The sequence below is a fragment of the Bufo gargarizans genome, chromosome 1, assembly GCF_014858855.1.
Source record: "Bufo gargarizans isolate SCDJY-AF-19 chromosome 1, ASM1485885v1, whole genome shotgun sequence".
In the NCBI taxonomy this organism is placed as follows: Eukaryota; Metazoa; Chordata; class Amphibia; order Anura; family Bufonidae; genus Bufo; species Bufo gargarizans.
In genome coordinates this window covers 723955541-723973007 of record NC_058080.1, presented here as the reverse complement: position 1 = coordinate 723973007, position 17467 = coordinate 723955541, and the positions used below count along the sequence as shown (strand labels likewise).

At 47.5% G+C, this 17467-nt stretch overlaps 1 protein-coding gene across 2 annotated transcripts in view; it reads right to left on the bottom strand.

Moving 5' to 3' along the window:
* Window positions 1-12224, bottom strand: part of NUP58 (nucleoporin 58) — a 65376-nt gene extending 53152 nt beyond the window's left edge. For both annotated transcript variants that reach the window (XM_044276381.1, XM_044276382.1), the window contains exon 1: window positions 12017-12224. In XM_044276381.1, the coding sequence (XP_044132316.1) occupies window positions 12017-12129 (113 nt within the window). In that variant the 5' untranslated portion in view covers window positions 12130-12224. The remainder of the gene's footprint in view (window positions 1-12016) is intronic.
* Between the last annotated feature and the right edge of the window lie 5243 nt (window positions 12225-17467).

Below are 17467 nucleotides of genomic sequence, written 5' to 3'. Positions count from 1 at the left end.
TAAAATAATTATAACATGTCCTATACTTGTCCGTTCTAGGCATTGTTACAATGGATCTGCCAAAAAAAATAAAAAATAAGAAAAGAACACATGTTTTTTTTGGGGGGGAGGATCCACAATTTGCAGACCGCAAAACACATACGGTCGTGTGCATGTAGCCTAAGGCCTGAGGATAGGCCATGAATATTAAACAGCCACAACCTCCTTAATTGCCATCAGGTGCACGTTTACATTGATCGTGATCGCTTTAAAGAACTTCCTGACTCTATAAGAACTTATGCCCCTTTCAAGTATTCTGCACGGGTGCAATGCGTGATGCAAACGTATTGCGCCCGCACGGAATCTGGACACATTCATTTCAATGGGGCTGTGTACATGTGCGTTGGTTTTCACGCATCATTTGTGCGTTGCGTGAAAATTGCAGCATGTTCTATATTCTGCGATTTTCATGCAGCCCTGGCCCCATAGAAGTGAATAAAGCTGCAAGCAAGCGCGGATGCGATGCATTTTTCACGGATGGTTGCTAAGAGATGCTATTTTTATACCTTACATAGAAGCATAGAATGTGTCGGCAGATAAGAACCATTTGGCCCATCTAGTCTGCCCAATATACTAAATACTATGGATAGCCCCTGGCCCTATCTTATATGAAGGATGGCCTTATGCCTATCTCATGCATGCTTAAACTCCTCCACTGTATTTGCAGCTACCACTTCTGCAGGAAGGCTATTCCATGCATCCACTACTCTCTCAGTAAAGTAATACTTCCTGATATTACTTTTAAACCTTTGCCCCTCTAATTTAAGACTATGTCCTCTTGTAGCAGTTCTTCTTTTAAATATTCTTTCCTCTTTTACCGAGTTGATTCCCTTTATGTATTTAAAAGTTTCTATCATATCCCCTCTGTCTCGTCTTTAAGTTTTAAGTCCTTAAGTTTTTTTATCGCGTGCAAAACGCATTAAATGAAAATGCACCCACGCGATAAAATCTGAACGCGGTCGCAAACAAAACTGAATAGACTTGCTTGCGAAATCGCGCAGTTTTCACTGAACGCATTCGGACACGCTCGTCTGCAAGGGGCCTTATTCTTTTTAAATATATCTTGATGACCTTCAAAAAGTTGACATTTGCCGGCGGCGATACCAAAGAGAGCGGGGCTGGAGCTACTTTTCATTTGACCCAAATTCATAAATTAAACAGATTTTAGTAGCGTGCCCCCCCCCCCGCACACACAATCCATTCACCTCGTCTCGGCCGGCACATTCAGATTTCTTTGGGGGGTGCTACATTTCTTACACATTCTTAACAAGTTTATCATTTTCACACGGCGTCCGGTCTACGCCCTCAACCCCAGAATGGGGATCAACAACTGCACATGAGCAGTGTGACATCACATGGAAAGCGATGACATCACCAGCTGTGATGCAACAGCTCACAATAAAGGTAGACGCGCTAGTAGAAATTGTGCTGCCATATAGTATGGGGTTGAGCAAAGCGCACTTTGGATCTTTGCTTGACTGCTGTACGGAGACACGTCTCAGCACATCATTATGGTACATGCGCTCTGGCGAGTTCTAATTAGTCATCACTGAAGTCTCGTGTGAGCGGTGAAGAACGTCAATTGTACAACTGGAAAACCATTTTAGAACAGGAATGTGAAGCCGGCTTTGGTACGGAGATACCATTCGGTACTGAAGCAGACTTCACATGCCTGTTCGAACATGGTTTTCAAGTTGTACAATCGAATGCCTAAGTTCACCTGCGCGCAAGCCCATACATGTGAAATACGGATCCGTTCTTTTGTGGACAGTTCAGCATGTCCGCAAAAAAACGGATTGCATTCTGTATTTTTGCAGACCCATAGACTTCAATGGGGCCATGTCCTGATTTTCACTGACAAGTATAGGACATGTTTCATTTGTTTTGCATTGCCATAGAATGTAAGAAAAGGGCCCATAGAAGTGAATAGGTCAGCATCTAATCCGCAAAAAAAGGGATCCAAATTTTTGCAGACAGCATACGGCCATCTGATTGAGCCCTTATCCTGAGGATAGAGCGAAGAAGGACCGGCACTCACTTTCTTGACGATATGAAGAGACGTTTATTCAAGGCATAACGACTGATTAGTGTCTTCATATCGTCAAGAAAGTGAGTGCCGCTCCTTCTTCGCTATATACTAGTGGGGCGCCTTCCCTGGACGCGTGCACCTCGTGCAAACCGCAGTGCCGACTCGTCTTCAATACTTCTCCTGAGGCTAGGTCATCAATAGTAACAGCCTGGAAAACCCCTTTAAAACCAGATACTGAGATTCCTTTCTTTTAGGGCTCATGCACACAAACGTATTTTCTTTCATCTTCCGTAACTTTTTTTTGTGGACCGTATGCGGAACCATTCACTTTAATGGGTCCGCAAACACAACGGGAAGGTGCTCTGTGTAAATTCCATTTCCGTATCTCCGTTCTGCAAAAAAGTACTGCAAGTCCTATTATTGTCCGCAAATTATGGTCTGGGGCCCCATTCACACAAAATAAGGAACGCACACGGAACACATCCGTATGTCATCTGTATTTATACTGTAGAAATGCTATGCCCAGCCCACATTGCTCATGCGTTTGATGATTAATAAGTTACTGTTCCCGTTCTGCAATAACGTAACAGAAGAGGACTTAGATGCGGAACAATGGATCCGTGAAAAACAGACAGCAAAATAACGGTCGTGTGCATGAGCCCTTAAAGAGGACCTTTCATGGGTTAGTAGTAAGTGCGGTAAATATCTGTACGTGAAGGGTACCCCCCCGCTGATGCTGCCACCCTGTCCAGCTTTTTTCAAAAATAGCGCTCTTGCGCCCTATTACGCCCCCCCCCCCCCCTGTTTTACCGCCCAGTATGTTAATACTGAGCATTGGAGCAATGGGGAGGAGGAGACGCCAGGGTTTCTCAATGGACGTCTTCTCCCTGGCTGTGCCGCGATCCATTCACAGTGGAGTGCATCACAGCCAGGGAGGAGACGCCCATTGAGAAACCCTGGCGTCTCCTCCTCCCTGTACCAATGCTCAGTATTAACATATTGAGCAGGAAAAATACAGGGGGCACAGCGGGGGATATTTTTTTTAAAAGGCAAGGTGGCAGCATCAGCGGGGGTATTCCTCAAGTAAACGGTATTTATCTAAACTAAAAAAAAAAAAAAGACAAACACACACACACCACACATGAAAGGTCCTCTTTTTAAGGCCCAGGCAATTTTTGGGAAACTTGATGCGTCACTTTATGTTGTAATAACTTCGGAATGCTTTTACTTATCCAAGCCATTCTGAGATTGTTTTCTCGCGATAAATTGTACTTCATGAGAGTGAAAAATTATTAATCTGTTTTTAAGGCAGATAGTGATACATCGTAAGGTAATAAACCTTACATTTCCCATATGTCCACTTTCATGTTTGCATCATTTTGTAAATATAATTTTATTTTTTAGGATCTTATAAAGGTTTAGAATTTTAGAAGCAAATTTTTAAATTTAAAAGAAAATTTCCAAAACAGACTTTTTAAAAAGGTCCAGTTCAGGTCTGAAGTCACTTTGTGAGACTTACCGTATTTTTCGCTTTATAAGACGCACTTTTTTCCCCCAAAAGTGGGGGGAAAATGGCCGTGCGTCTTATAAAGCGAATACTTCGCTGGCCGCTATGCTGCACAGCGCGGCCAGCGAAGTATCAGTGTGAAGGGAGGAGGCGGGGACACTTATGGCGGGGCCCGGTGCAGTGACTCTACTCTAATACACCGGGCCCCGCAACTGTTAAACATTCAATGTGATCTCTATTTCTAATTGTAGACGCGCTGTACGGTACTTACTGTAGTACCGGAGGTATAACATTAAGACGGCGCAGCGCCTGCTGCAGCTCCCTCTGTCATGCGCCGCCTGCCTGTTCATTCATAAAGTGAGATGAGCTGGGGCAGGCGGGGCATGACCGAGGGAGCTGGGGCAGGCGGCGCATGACCGAGGGAGCTGGGGCAGGCGGCGCATGACCGAGGGAGCTGGGGCAGGCGGCGCATGACCGAGGGAGCTGGGGCAGGCGGCGCATGACCGAGGGAGCTGGGGCAGGCGGCGCATGACTGAGGGAGCTGGGGCAGGCGGCGCATGACCGAGGGAGCTGGGGCAGGCGGCGCATGACCGAGGGAGCTGGGGCAGGCGGCGCATGACCGAGGGAGCTGGGGCAGGCGGCGCATGACCGAGGGAGATGCCGGTCTGCGCCGTCTTAATGTTATACATCTGGTACTACAGTAAGTACCATACAGAGCGTATACAATTAGATATAGAGATCAAATTGAATGTTTAACAGTTGCGGGGCCCGGTGTATTAGAGAAGAGTCACTGCACCGGGCCCCGCCATGAGTGTCCCCGCCTCCTCCCTCCACACTGAACCATCTGGTGGGGGATCTGTGGATGACATAAGTGTCACCCACAGAGCCCCCCCCCCCCTCAGCGTCACCCACAGAGCCCCCCCCCCCCTCAGCGTCACCCACAGAGCCCCCCCCCCCTCAGCGTCACCCACAGAGCCCCCCCCCCCCTCAGCGTCACCCACAGAGCCCCCCCCCCTCAGCGTCACCCACAGAGCCCCCCCCCCCTCAGCGTCACCCACAGAGCCCCCCCCCCTCAGCGTCACCCACAGAGCCCCCCCCCCTCAGCGTCACCCACAGAGCCCCCCCCCCCCTCAGCGTCACCCACAGAGCCCCCCCCCCCTCAGCGTCACCCACAGAGCCCCCCCCCCTCAGCGTCACCCACAGAGCCCCCCCCCCTCAGCGTCACCCACAGAGCCCCCCCCCCTCAGCGTCACCCACAGAGCCCCCCCCCCTCAGCGTCACCCACAGAGCCCCCCCCCCTCAGTGTCACCCACAGAGCCCCCCCTCAGTGTCACCCACAGAGCCCCCCCTCAGTGTCACCCACAGAGCCCCCCCTCAGTGTCACCCACAGATCCCCCCCATAACAGTGCGTCATCCACAGATCCCCCCATAACAGTGCGTCATCCACAGATCCCCCCATAACAGTGCGTCATCCACAGATCCCCCCATAACAGTGCGTCATCCACAGACCACCATTAGTTCAAAACCTACCAAAAGCACACCTTTTGGTTCAAAATATTTTTTTCTTATTTTCCTCCTCAAAAACCTAGGTGCGTCTTATCATCAGGTGCGTCTTATAAAGCGAAAAATACGGTACATAGTGGAAACCATCCATAAATTATCCCTTTGTAGACACTACATGCCTCAAGTTATTCAAAACTGATTTTACAAACTTTGTTAACCCTTTATGTGTTCCACAAGAGTTAAGGGAACCTGTTATCAGCTTTAGGCCTCATGCACACGACCGTTGTGTGCATCCGTGGCCGTTGTGCCGTTTTACTTTTTTTTTTCGCGGACCCATTGACCTGTCCTATTTTTTTGACGGACAACGGTTCACGGACCCATTCAAGTCAATGGGTCTGTGAAAGAACACGGATGCACACAAGATTGGCATCAGTGTCCGTGATCCGTGGCCGTAGGTTACTTTCATACAGACGGATCCGAAGATCCGTCTGCATAAAAGCTTTTTCAGAGCTGAGTTTTCACTTCGTGAAAACTCAGATCCGACAGTATATTCTAACACAGAGGCGTTCCCATAGTGATGGGGACGCTTCAGGTTAGAATATACTAAAAGAACTGTGTACATGACTGCCCCCTGCTGCCTGGCAGGTGCTGCCAGGCAGCAGGGGGCAGACCCCCCTCCCCTGTTTTTAACTCATTGGTGGCCAGTGCGGCCCCCCCTCTCCCTCCCCTGTAGTTAACTCGTTGGTGGCCAGTGGGCCCTCTCCCCTCCCTCCCCCTCCTAATTAAAATCTCCCCCTCTATCATTGGTGGCAGCGGAGAGTACCGATCGGAGTCCCAGTGTAATTGCTGGGGCTCCGATCGGTAACCATGGCAACCGGGACGCTACTGCAGTCCCGGTTGCCATGGTTACTTAGCAATTTGTAGAAGCATCATACTTACCTGCGAGCTGCGATGTCTGTGTCCGGCCGGGAGCTCCTCCTACTGGTAAGTGACAGATCATTAAGCAATGCGCCGCACAGACCTGTCACTTACCAGTAGGAGGAGCTCCCGGCCGGACACAGACATCGCAGCTCGCCGGTACTCTCCACTGCCACCAATGATGGGGGGGGGGGGGGATTTTAATTAGGAGGGGGAGGGAGGGGAGAGGGCCCACTGGCCACCAACGAGTTAACTACAGGGGAGGGAGAGGGGGGGCCCACTGGCCACCAATGAGTTAACTACAGGGGAGGGAGGGGGGGGGGGGTCTGCCCCCTGCTGCCTGGCAGCACCTGCCAGGCAGCAGGGGGCAGTCATGTACACAGTTTTTTAGTATATTCTAACCTGAAGCGTCCCCATCACCATGGGAACACCTCTGTGTTAGAATATACTGTCGGATCTGAGTTTCACGATGTAACTCATATCCGACAGTATATTCTAACATAGAGGCGTTCCCATGGTGATGGGGACGCTTCAAGTTAAAATATACCAGAGAGAAAACTAGGTAGAAGACTGTCAGTCATCAGCAGATGGGGGGAGAGCAGGAGATTAGGAATAACCAGGACTCTTCTCAGGTAGATGTGACTCTTCTCCAGGCCTGGGCTGCAATCATTATGATGCTGGTTCTCGGCAGCCACTTACATTTAGCTGATAAGTGACACACCGCTGACATCAGCATTTCTGTCACTATTGTATGCTGCCCTCAGTGAGGTCAGCATAAAGTTGATGACAGGTTCCCTTTAAAGGAAAAAGGAGATAACATTTTTAAATTTAACTTTTTTGGCCGATTTTCCATTTTTATTCATTTTTTCCTGTAACACATCAAGGGTTAACAGCCAAATAAAACGTAATATTTAGGCTACATGCACACGACCGTATGTGTTTTGCAGTCCACAAATTGCGGATCCACATAAAAAACGTATGACATCCGTATGCTGTTTTTTGTGGATCCATTGTAACAATGCCTAAAACGGACAAGAATATGACATGGTCTATTTTTTTTTTTGCGAGGCTACGGAATGGACATACTGATGCGGACAGCACACTGTGTGCTGTCTGCATTTTTGGTGAACCCATTGAAATGAATGGGTCCGCATCCTATCCGCAAAAAAATAAATAAACAAAATACGTTTGTGTGCAGGAGGCCTTATTACCTTGATTCTGCAGTTTACAGAAACGCCCCACATGTGATCGTAAACTGTGCTGTACGGGCACACGGCAGGGCGCAGAAGGAAAGGAATGCCATACGGTTTTTGAAAGGCAGATTTTGCTAGACAGTTTTTTGGGACACCATGTCCCATTTGAAGCCCCCCAATGCACCCCTAGAGTAGAAACTCCAAAAAAGTGACCACATTTTGGAATTTACAGGATAAGGTGACACTTTTATTGGTACTATTTTGTAGGGATCGACCGATATTGATTTTTTAGGGCCGATACCGATACCGATAATTTGTGAACTTTCAGGCCGATAGCCGATAATTTATACCGATATTCTGGGAATTTTCATTTTTGAAAAAAAAATTAAAATTCCCACAAATCTGCTGAAAATGTATGTTTATTGTTAATGTGTATTTTTATTTTTTTGTAAATCTTTCTTTTTCATTTATATTTAATATATTGGTGTTTTTATTTTTATTACTTTTTTTTTTTTTAACTAACTTTTAGCCCCCTTAGGGACTAGAACCCTTGTCCTATTCACCCTGATAGAGATCTATCAGGGTGAATAGGAGCTCACACTGTCCCTGCTGCTGTGTGCTTTGTGCACACAGCAGCATGGAGCTTATCATGGCAGCCAGGGCTTCAATAGCGTCCTGGCTGCCATGGTAACCGATCGGAGCCCCAGCATTACACTGCTGGGGCTCCGATCGGAGGAGCAGGGGAGAGTGAATCCTGTGGGGGGCGCACTGCGACTGGGTTGAGGGGGGGGGGGGGGCGCACTGCGCCACCAATGCTTAATACTGGGGGGGCTTGGGGGGGGTGGGGCGCACTGCGCCACCAATGCCTAATATTGGGGGGCAGGGGGGGCGCACTGCGCACCAATGTATGATACTGGGGGGCTTGGGGGGGCGCACTTAATTTAATATACAGGAGGCGGGAGCTGGCTGCAGGATCACATAGCCGGCTCCCGACCTCTATGAGCAGTAGCTGCGATCCGCGGCACCTGAGGAGTTAACTACCGCAGATCGCAGCTATTGCTCATAGAGGCCGGGAGCCGGCCATGTGATTCTGCAGCCAGCTCCCGCCTCCTGTATATGAATTAATGTGAGATTAAGCTTCATTGGTGGCGCAGTGGCCATAGCTCCTCCCCTCCTCTTGTCCCCTGTCCTCCCATTGGCTGGAGCGGCAGCAGCACAGGGGGAGGAGACACTGCTCCTTCTCCCCTGTGCTGCTGCTGAGGGAACACGGAGAGCGCTGTCAGCAGCGCGATCTGTGTTCCCAGGACGTTATCGGAATATCGGCAAAATAAATGCCGATACCGATAACGTTCAAAATCCTGAATATCGGCCGATAATATCGGTAAATCCGATAATCGGTCGATCCCTACTATTTTGTGGTATACAGTGCTGCCCATAATTATTCATACCCCTGGCAAATTTTGACTTAAAGTTACTTTTATTCAACCAGCAAGTAATTTTTTGACAGGAAATGACATAGGTGTCTCCCAAAAGATAAGACGATGTACAAGAGGCATTATTGTGGGAAAAAAACACACACATTTCTCAGCTTTCATTTACATTTGAGCAAAAAATACAAGATGTTCCGCACTGTGGAAAATCTCAGAGGACGTGGTCGGAAGCCAAAAGTGACACCTGTGCTGCCAGGAGGATAGTTAGAGAGGTGAAAAAGAATCCAAGGATCACCACCAAGGCCATCCTGGTGAATCTGGTCTCTGCTGGTGGCAATGTCTCAAGACAGACAATCCAAAGGACACTGCACACTGCTGGGTTCCACTTCTCCAGATAAGGCACACAAAAGCTCGCTTGGCCTTTGCAAAAGCTCATCTGGACAAAGAAGAAGACTTCTGGTTTTCTGTGTTATGGTCAGATGAAACAAAAATTGAATTGTTTGGTCACAATGATGTTTCCTTCATTTGGCGTAAAAAAGGAGAAGCCTTCAACCCAAAGAACACCATCCCCACTGTCAAACATGGTGGTGGGAACCTAATGCTTTGGGGGTGTTTTTCAGCCAATGGACCAGGGAACCTAATCACAGTAAACGGCACCATGAAAAAAGAGCAATACATGAGGATTCTCAACGACAACATCAGGCAGTCTGCAGAGAAACTTGGCCTTGGGCACCAGTGGACATTTCCACATGACAATGACCCAAAACACACAGCAAAAGTGGTGAAGAAATGGTTAGCAGACAACATCATGAACGCTTTGGAGAGGCCCAGCCAGAGTCCAGACTTGAATCCAATTGAGAATCTGTGGAGGGAGCTAAAGATCAGGGTGATGGCAAGAAGACCCTCCAACCTGGAAGATTTGGAGCTCATTGCTAAAGATGAATGGGCAAAAATACCTGTGGAGACCTGCAAAAAGCTGGTCTGCAATTATAGGAAGCGTGTGATTGCTGTAATAGCCAATAAAGGCTTTTCTATTGATTATGGAGAAGGGTATGAATAATTTTGGACTGGACACTTTTTGCTCAAATGTAAATAAAAGCTGAGAAATGTTTTTTCCCCACAATAATGCGTCTTGTAAATCGTCTTATTATCTTATGGGAGACGCCTAAGTCATTTCCCGTCAAAGAATTACTTGCTGGTTGAATAAAAGTAACTTTGACCCTAAGTTCTCACCTGGGCGTTTTACAGCACGTACGATCGCGCTGTAAAACGCCCGACGCTCAAACAAGTTCTTGAGCTTTTTTTTGGGCGTTTGTCGCGCGTTCCCGTACATAGACTTCAGCGGAAACACGCGACAATGTGTGTTCGCTTGTCTCTGTATACGCGATTGTAAACGCCCGTACAATCGCGCATACAGAGCGCTCGTTTCAGAATGCTCAGGTCTGAACCCAGGGTAAGTCAAAATTTGCCAGGGGTATGAATAATTATGGGAGGCACTGTATATGTCTTTTGATTGCTCTATATTACGCTTTTTGACAGACAAGGTGACCAAAAATTGGCTGTTCTGGCACAGTTTTTATTTTTTACAGTGTTTGCCTGACAGGTTAGATTATGTGCTATTTTTATAGATCAGGTTGTTATGGACATGACGATATTAAATGTTTACTTTCATTTTTCTTTTGTTTCAGTTTTACATAAAGCATTTTTGAAAAAAATAAATAAAATCATGTTTTTGTGTCTGCTTTTTCTGAAAGCCATATTTACTGCAGCATCTTCTCCGTCCAAAATTCCAGAACACATGCCGGATTCAGCATTATTTTCCATTGAAATGTATTAATGCCGGATCCAGCCCCAAGTGTTCCGGAAAAAGGGATCCAGTTTTGCGGTCTGTGCATGCACAGACCTTTAACAATGTGAAAAAGATAAATACTAGATCCGTTTTTTCCAGATGACAACCGGAGAGACGGATCTGGTATTGCAATGCATTTGTGAGATGGGTCCGCATCCAGATCCGTCTACAAATGGTATCCGTTAGCACGGAGATTGCCGGATCAGGCAGGCAATTCCGGCGACGGAACTGCCTGCCGGAATCCAACAACGCAAGTGTGAAAGTACCCTAATATTATGTCTACATTTTTATATCTATTTTGGTTTTACACAATAAAAGCATTTTTGAAAAAAAATAATCATGTTTTTAGGTCTCCATTTTCTGAAAGCCATCTTTATCTTTTGGCCAATTGTCTTATGTTGGGTCTAATTTTTTGCGTGATGACGGTTTGATTGGTATTATTTTTGGGTACATATGACTTTTTGATTGCTTAGTATTACACTTTTTGTGATGAAAGGTGACAAAAAAAATGGCTTTTTTTAGCACAGTTTTTTTTTTATGGTGTTGAATAGAGATGAACGAATTTCTGCTTATGAAATTTGTTTACACTTCGTTTGGTGGTAAAAGGTAAATTGCGCTATGGATTCCGTTACTATGGTCCATAGGGCAATTCCTTGACGAAATGCACAATGGCATTCCGTCATAATAGAAGTCTATGGGCTGCATAAGGGACCCATTTTGTAGCCCATAGGCTTCTATTCTGACGGAATGAATAACAGAATGCCTCTATGCATTCCATCATAGAGTTGCGCTATGGTCCGTGGTAACAGAATCCATAACGCAATTCAGCTTTTACCAACAAACTAAGTTTGAACAAATTTCATAACCCGAAATTGGCTCACCTCTAGTTGTTCGCATTCCCTCTTGTCCCTGAAGGTGTACTGCCCCACAGGGGTTAATACAGTGACCTGGGAAGTCTCACACCAGGTCCGCTGGCAGGACTGACTGTGCACCCCCCAACTGCTAATAGCCAGTGGTCAATGTATCCACAAACTTCTAGCAGGAATAACAGAGGAACGGCACAACATAGTTATAAGCAAAGCTATTCCAGAACTGTCATTTTACCAGGAATAACAAGTCAGGACGTGAACAATTGTACTAACGATCATTCATCCCCCTTTTCACTTTACATTGGGCCAAGTGAAAGGTCCATTAAACAAGCGCCGATTGACTTGAATTCCACTAATCGGCATCCGTTTGCTGCCATGTAAGAAGATCCTTGGTAACAGCCATCATTTACTGAACCAGAAAGATTTCTCCTCCATCACTTGGTGCAAATGGCAGAAAAGGTGTTGCTAATAACAACCAATAAAAAAAATATAAAAAGTAATCGGTTGCTATGGGAAACAGACAGCTTTCCCTTACTTGTGGCGCCACAGCTCTAAGGTCACGTGACTTGTGCTGCTGAAGGGTCCTGACACAGGTGGTGATAGAGGAGCAGCTACAGGTAAGTACCACAGGAGAAGTATAGCAGGAACACCCTCCGTAACGGCATGTGCCTACCCTCACCTCGCAGCTGGGGTTCCTCCGAAGGAGAATGGCGCCGCCGTGCCAGTTGCCGGATTGAGGGTAGTGGTGGTGGTGGAGGCGCCCCCCGCCCCAAAACTAAACCCGCTGGACATTTCTGTCTCGGAGACGTCTTCCCGCTATGCAAGACGCACACCGGAAACAAGCCGAGGAGAAACGCGTCCCGAGTCTGAGAGGCAGGCGCCGGGTGATGGCGTCATCGGGAGAGCGACACTCCTTCTGCCACGCCTCTCCTTCTGCCTGACTGACGGGTGGTGCGCGGGGTGATGACGTCATGCACACGGGGCCAACTTCAGACTGATGCGGTGGCCATCTAAATAGATTTCTATACTTCTATTTGTCTGGCGTCTTAGTACTCCCATTTTGCGCCATTGATGGGACAATTCCAAATTCGGTGGAGTTGCCTTTTTAGGAGCTTTCTTGGAAGGAGCTAAGGTTCCTTAGGCCTTCAGAAGGCAGTGACGTGGGTGAATGCTAGCCTCCATATTAAAGGGGTATTCTGGTTAGAGCTATTCATTATACCCCTATCCACCAGGTGATAGTCCGACCACATGGACCCAAGCATGGGCAGGGCCACTTCAGTCACAGTCTCCGGGGCTGCCAGCCAGAGCTGAGAGTTGTACGCTGCTAAGATATATGACATCCTTAAAGGGAACCTGTCACCGGGATTTTGCGCATAGAGCTGAGGACATGGGCTGCTAGATGGCCACTAGCACATCCGCAATACCCAGTCCCCATAGCTCTGTGTGCTTTTATTGTGTTAAAAAACAGTTTTGATTGATATGCAAATTACCTGATATGTGTCCTGTATCCGGAGATGAGTCAAGCGGAAAGGAGCCCAGCACCGCCCCGCATCCTCCGAATCTCCTCCTTGCTGGCTGACGTCACAGAGCTGGAGCGCCGAAATCTCACGATGCGCGAGCTAGCACATGCGTAGTTCGTTCCCTGTGCTGAACATGATGCCGACACTGCGCATGCGCTAGCTCGCGCATCACGAGATTTCGGCGCTCCAGCTCTGTGACGTCAGCCAGCAAGGAGGAGATTCGGAGGATGCGGGGCGGTGCTGGGCTCCTTTCCGCTTGACTCATCTCCGGATACAGGACACATATCAGGTAATTTGCATATCAATCAAAACTTTTTTTAATACAATAAAAGCACACAGAGCTATGGGGACTGGATATTGCGGATGTGCTAGCGGCCATCTAGCAGCCCATGTCCTCAGCTCTATACACAAAATCATGGTGACAGGTTCCTTTTAAGGAAATAATCTCCCAGCCCCCAAACAGCTTCGATCCCCATCACTCCCTCTTGTTCTCTCTCCTCATTTGACCTTATAAAATAGGAAGTAGTCTCCAGGCCTCTCTTCCTCCTGACCCAGGACCTGCAGCAGTGGTCCTGCTACCTCACACCTCCTCCAGTCCCTCTCCCCGGCTGTCATCAGTCACCTAACTGCAATATTTAACCTCTCTCTCTCTTCTGGATATTTCTGTCCTCTTTTAAACATTCTGTTATAACGCCACTACCCAAAAACCATCTCTTGGCCCGACCTGTGCTGCCAGCTACTGACCTGTCTCTAATCTCTCCATCTCTAAACTCCCGGAAAGTCTGGTCTACACTCACCTAATAAGTTACCTCTCTGCAAACTCTCTTTTCAACCCCTTACAATCTGGCCTTCTCTCTACTCTACAGAAACTGCCTTTACTAAAGTGTCTAATTATCTGCTGACAGTGAAAATGAATGTCAGCTACTCTCTACTCATTCTTCTGGACCTGTCTGCCTCATTTCCCACTGCAGACCATCATCTCCTCCTCACCATGCTCCACTCTATTGGTCTTAATTGTTTATTTCAAGATCTTATAACTGATGACCTATCCTCTGGATAGGTCATTAGTACCTGATCAGTGGGGGTCCGACGGCTGTTTGAGCAGGCATTGGTGCTCCTGGAGGGCCATGGCTTTCTTCGCGCTTACCAAGCACAGCTCTGTATCGCAGCTCAGCCCATTCACTTCTATAGGGGCTGAGCTGCACCTAGGCCACGTGATCAATGAACGCGTCGTCACTGGCCTAGGCAAAGCTGTGAGAAGGCTGCAGTGCTCACAGGAGCTCTGATGACTTCTCAAACAGCTGATCGGCAGGGATGCCGGGTGTCGGGCCCCCACCGATAACGTAATGATGACCTATATAGATGATAGGTTATCAGTTATAAACTCTTGGAAAACCCATTTAAAGGGGTTATCCAACCCCTATAACGCCCTCCTCCCAATGCCCGGGCAACTCATATAGGTTATACTTATCCCGGTACCCACGTTGCTCTGGTTCCCCCTTCTCCCTGTCGCGCGGATCAAAACATCCGGCGAGGGAATGGTGGGGTTTAAGCCAATAGTAGACCGCCACGGGGACGAGCCTCCCTAACGTCACCTGCGATGTTAGGGAAGCTCGTACCCATCGCAGCCTGCTATTGCCTGATACCCCCACCGCGGCCATGCAGGGATCTGGAGCGACGCTCTTGATACTCAGTGTATCATTCTCCACCTCTACTTCTCCCCATCCTCTTGCTGTTGGGGTACCTCAGAGTTCAGTTCTAGGTCCTCTCCTCTTTTCTCTCTACACATCCCCAATTGGACAGGACATCCACAGATTTTGTTTCCAGTAACATCTCTATGCCAATGACAGCCGACTATATACCTCATCCCATGACATCACTCCGGCTTTACTACAGAACACCAATGACTGTCCGCTGTCTCTTACATTTCTCTATCCAAAACTGAACCTCTCAAAAACTGAACTTCTAGTCTTTGCCCTTCTACTAACTCACCTAAACCTGATATTTCAATTTTAGTCTGTGGTACTATCATAACTCCTGGGCACGCCCGCTGTCTTGGGGTCATGTTTGACTCGGATCTTTCCTTTGTTCCCCATATCCAATCTTATGCTCGCTCATGTCGTCTGCGCCTCAAAAATATCTCCAGGATCTGCCCTTTTCTCACGGTGGTTGCTTTGATTCATTCTTGTCTCGACTACTTTAACTCATTACTAATCGTTGTCCCTATCACTAAACTCCCCCCTTCAGTCTGCCCTAAATACAGCAGCCAGGCTCATCTATCTGTCCACCCACTACACCTATGCCTCTAGCCTGTGCCAGTCACTTCACTGGTTGCCCATCCACCACAGAATACAGTTCAAACTTCCCACCGACCAAATCCTCCACAGTGCCGCACCTCCATACATCTCCTCCCTCATCTCTGTCTTCCATCCTACCTGTGCTCTACAATGATCTAAGATTAACATCCTCCATAATTCGAACCTCTCAGTTCCGTCTTCAAGACTTTTCCTGAGCTGCTCCTGGATTGCACTGCCCCAGACAATCAGGTTATGGTGATTCCCAACTTCCTTAGCTTCAAACGTGCCCAAAAAAAACACATCTTTTTTGGCAGGCTTATTATGTTCCCTAAACTGACCCTTCCCCAATTACCTCTCCGCCCCTCATTCTTCAGACGAGTGCCATCTTCTGACACTTATCCCCACAGTCAGTGCATTGGCTCCTGCAGCTCCCTCTGCACTTCTCTATTTAGTACAAAGATGGCCGGACCACTTTAGAAAACAATTAACTTTACCTTTTCTGTCCTGTAAGGGTCCATTCACACGTCCGTAAGTGTTCTGCGGATCCGCAAAACACGGACACCGGCAATGTGCATTTCGCAATTTGTGGACCGCACATCTATGGCACTATAATAGAAAATGCCTAATCTTGTCCGCAATTGTATATTGTCCGCATATTTTTTTGCGGAAACGGAAGCACAGATGCAGAAGTGCGGAAAAGTGCAAAATTGCGGAACGGATGCGGACCCATTTTGCGGATGTGTGGATGGATCCTTAGGTCTCATGCACACGACCGTGGTGTGTTTTGTGGTCCTCAAATCGCGGATCCGCAAAACACGGATGGCGTCCTTGCGCGTTCTGCAATTTGCGGAACGGCATGGACAGCCTTCAATATAAATACCTATTCTTGTCCGCAAAGCGCGGACAAGAATAGGACATGTTATATTTTTTTAGCGGGTACACGGAATGGAGCAACGAATGCGGACAGCACACGGAGTGCTGTCCGCATCTTTTGCAGCCCCATTGAAGTGAATAGGTCCGCATCCAAGCCGCCAAAACTGCGGCTCGAATGCGGACCCAAACAACGGCCGTGTGCATGAGGCCTTATCCTGAGATTTCTATTTTGATTACCCTCTGAACTGTAAATGGTGGAGCTATCTATATATATATATACAGGCGTGGCCAAAAGTTTTGAGAATGACACAAATATTAGTTTTCACAAAGTTTGCTGCTGAACTGCTTTTAGATCTTTGTTTCAGTGGTTTCTGTGATGTAGTGAAATATAATTACACGCACTTCATACGTTTCAGAGGCTTTTATCGACAATTACATGACATTTATGCAAAGAGTCAGCATTTGCAGTGTTGGCCCTTCTTTTTCAGGACCTCTGCAATTCCACTGGGCATGCTCTCAATCAACTTCTGGGCCAATTCCTGACTGATACAACCCATTCTTTCAAAATCACTTCTTGGAGTTTGTCAGAATTAGTGGGTTTTTGTTTGTCCACCCGCCTCTTGAGGATTGACCACAAGTTCTCAATGGGATTAAGATCTGGGGAGTTTCCAGGCCATGGACCCAAAATGTCAACGTTTTGGTCCCCGAGCCACTTAGTTATCACTTCTGTCTTATGGCACGGTGCTCCATCGTGCTGGAAAATGCATTGTTCTTCACCAAACTGTTGTTGGATTGTTGGAAGAAGTTGCTGTTGGAGGGTGTTTTGGTACCATTCTTTATTCATGGCTGTGTTTTTGGGCAAAATTGTGAGTGAGCCCACTCCCTTGGATGAGAAGCAACCCCACACATGAGTGGTCTCAGGATGCTTTACTGTTGGCATGACACAGGACTGATGGTAGCGCTCACCTTTTCTTCTCCGGACAAGCCTTTTTCCTGATGCCCCAAACAATCGGAAAGAGGCTTCATCGGAGAATATGACTTTGCCCCAGTCCTCAGCAGTCTATTCACCATATTTTCTGCAGAAGATCAATCTGTCCCTGATGTTTTTTTTGGAGAGAAGTGGCTTCTTTGCTGCCCTTTTTGACAGCAGGCCATCTTCCAAAAGTCTTCACCTCACTGTGCGTGCAGATGCGCTCACACCTGCCTGCTGCCATTCCTGAGCAAGCTCTGCACTGGTGGCACTCCAATCCCGCAGCTGAATCCTCTTTAGGAGACGATCCTGGCGCTTGCTGGACTTTCTTGGACGCCCTGAAGCCTTCTTAACAAGAATTGAACCTCTTTTCTTGAAGTTCTTGATGATCCTATAAATTGTTGATTGAGGTGCAATCTTAGTAGCCACAATATCCTTGCCTGTGAAGCCATTTTTATGCAACTGTCACG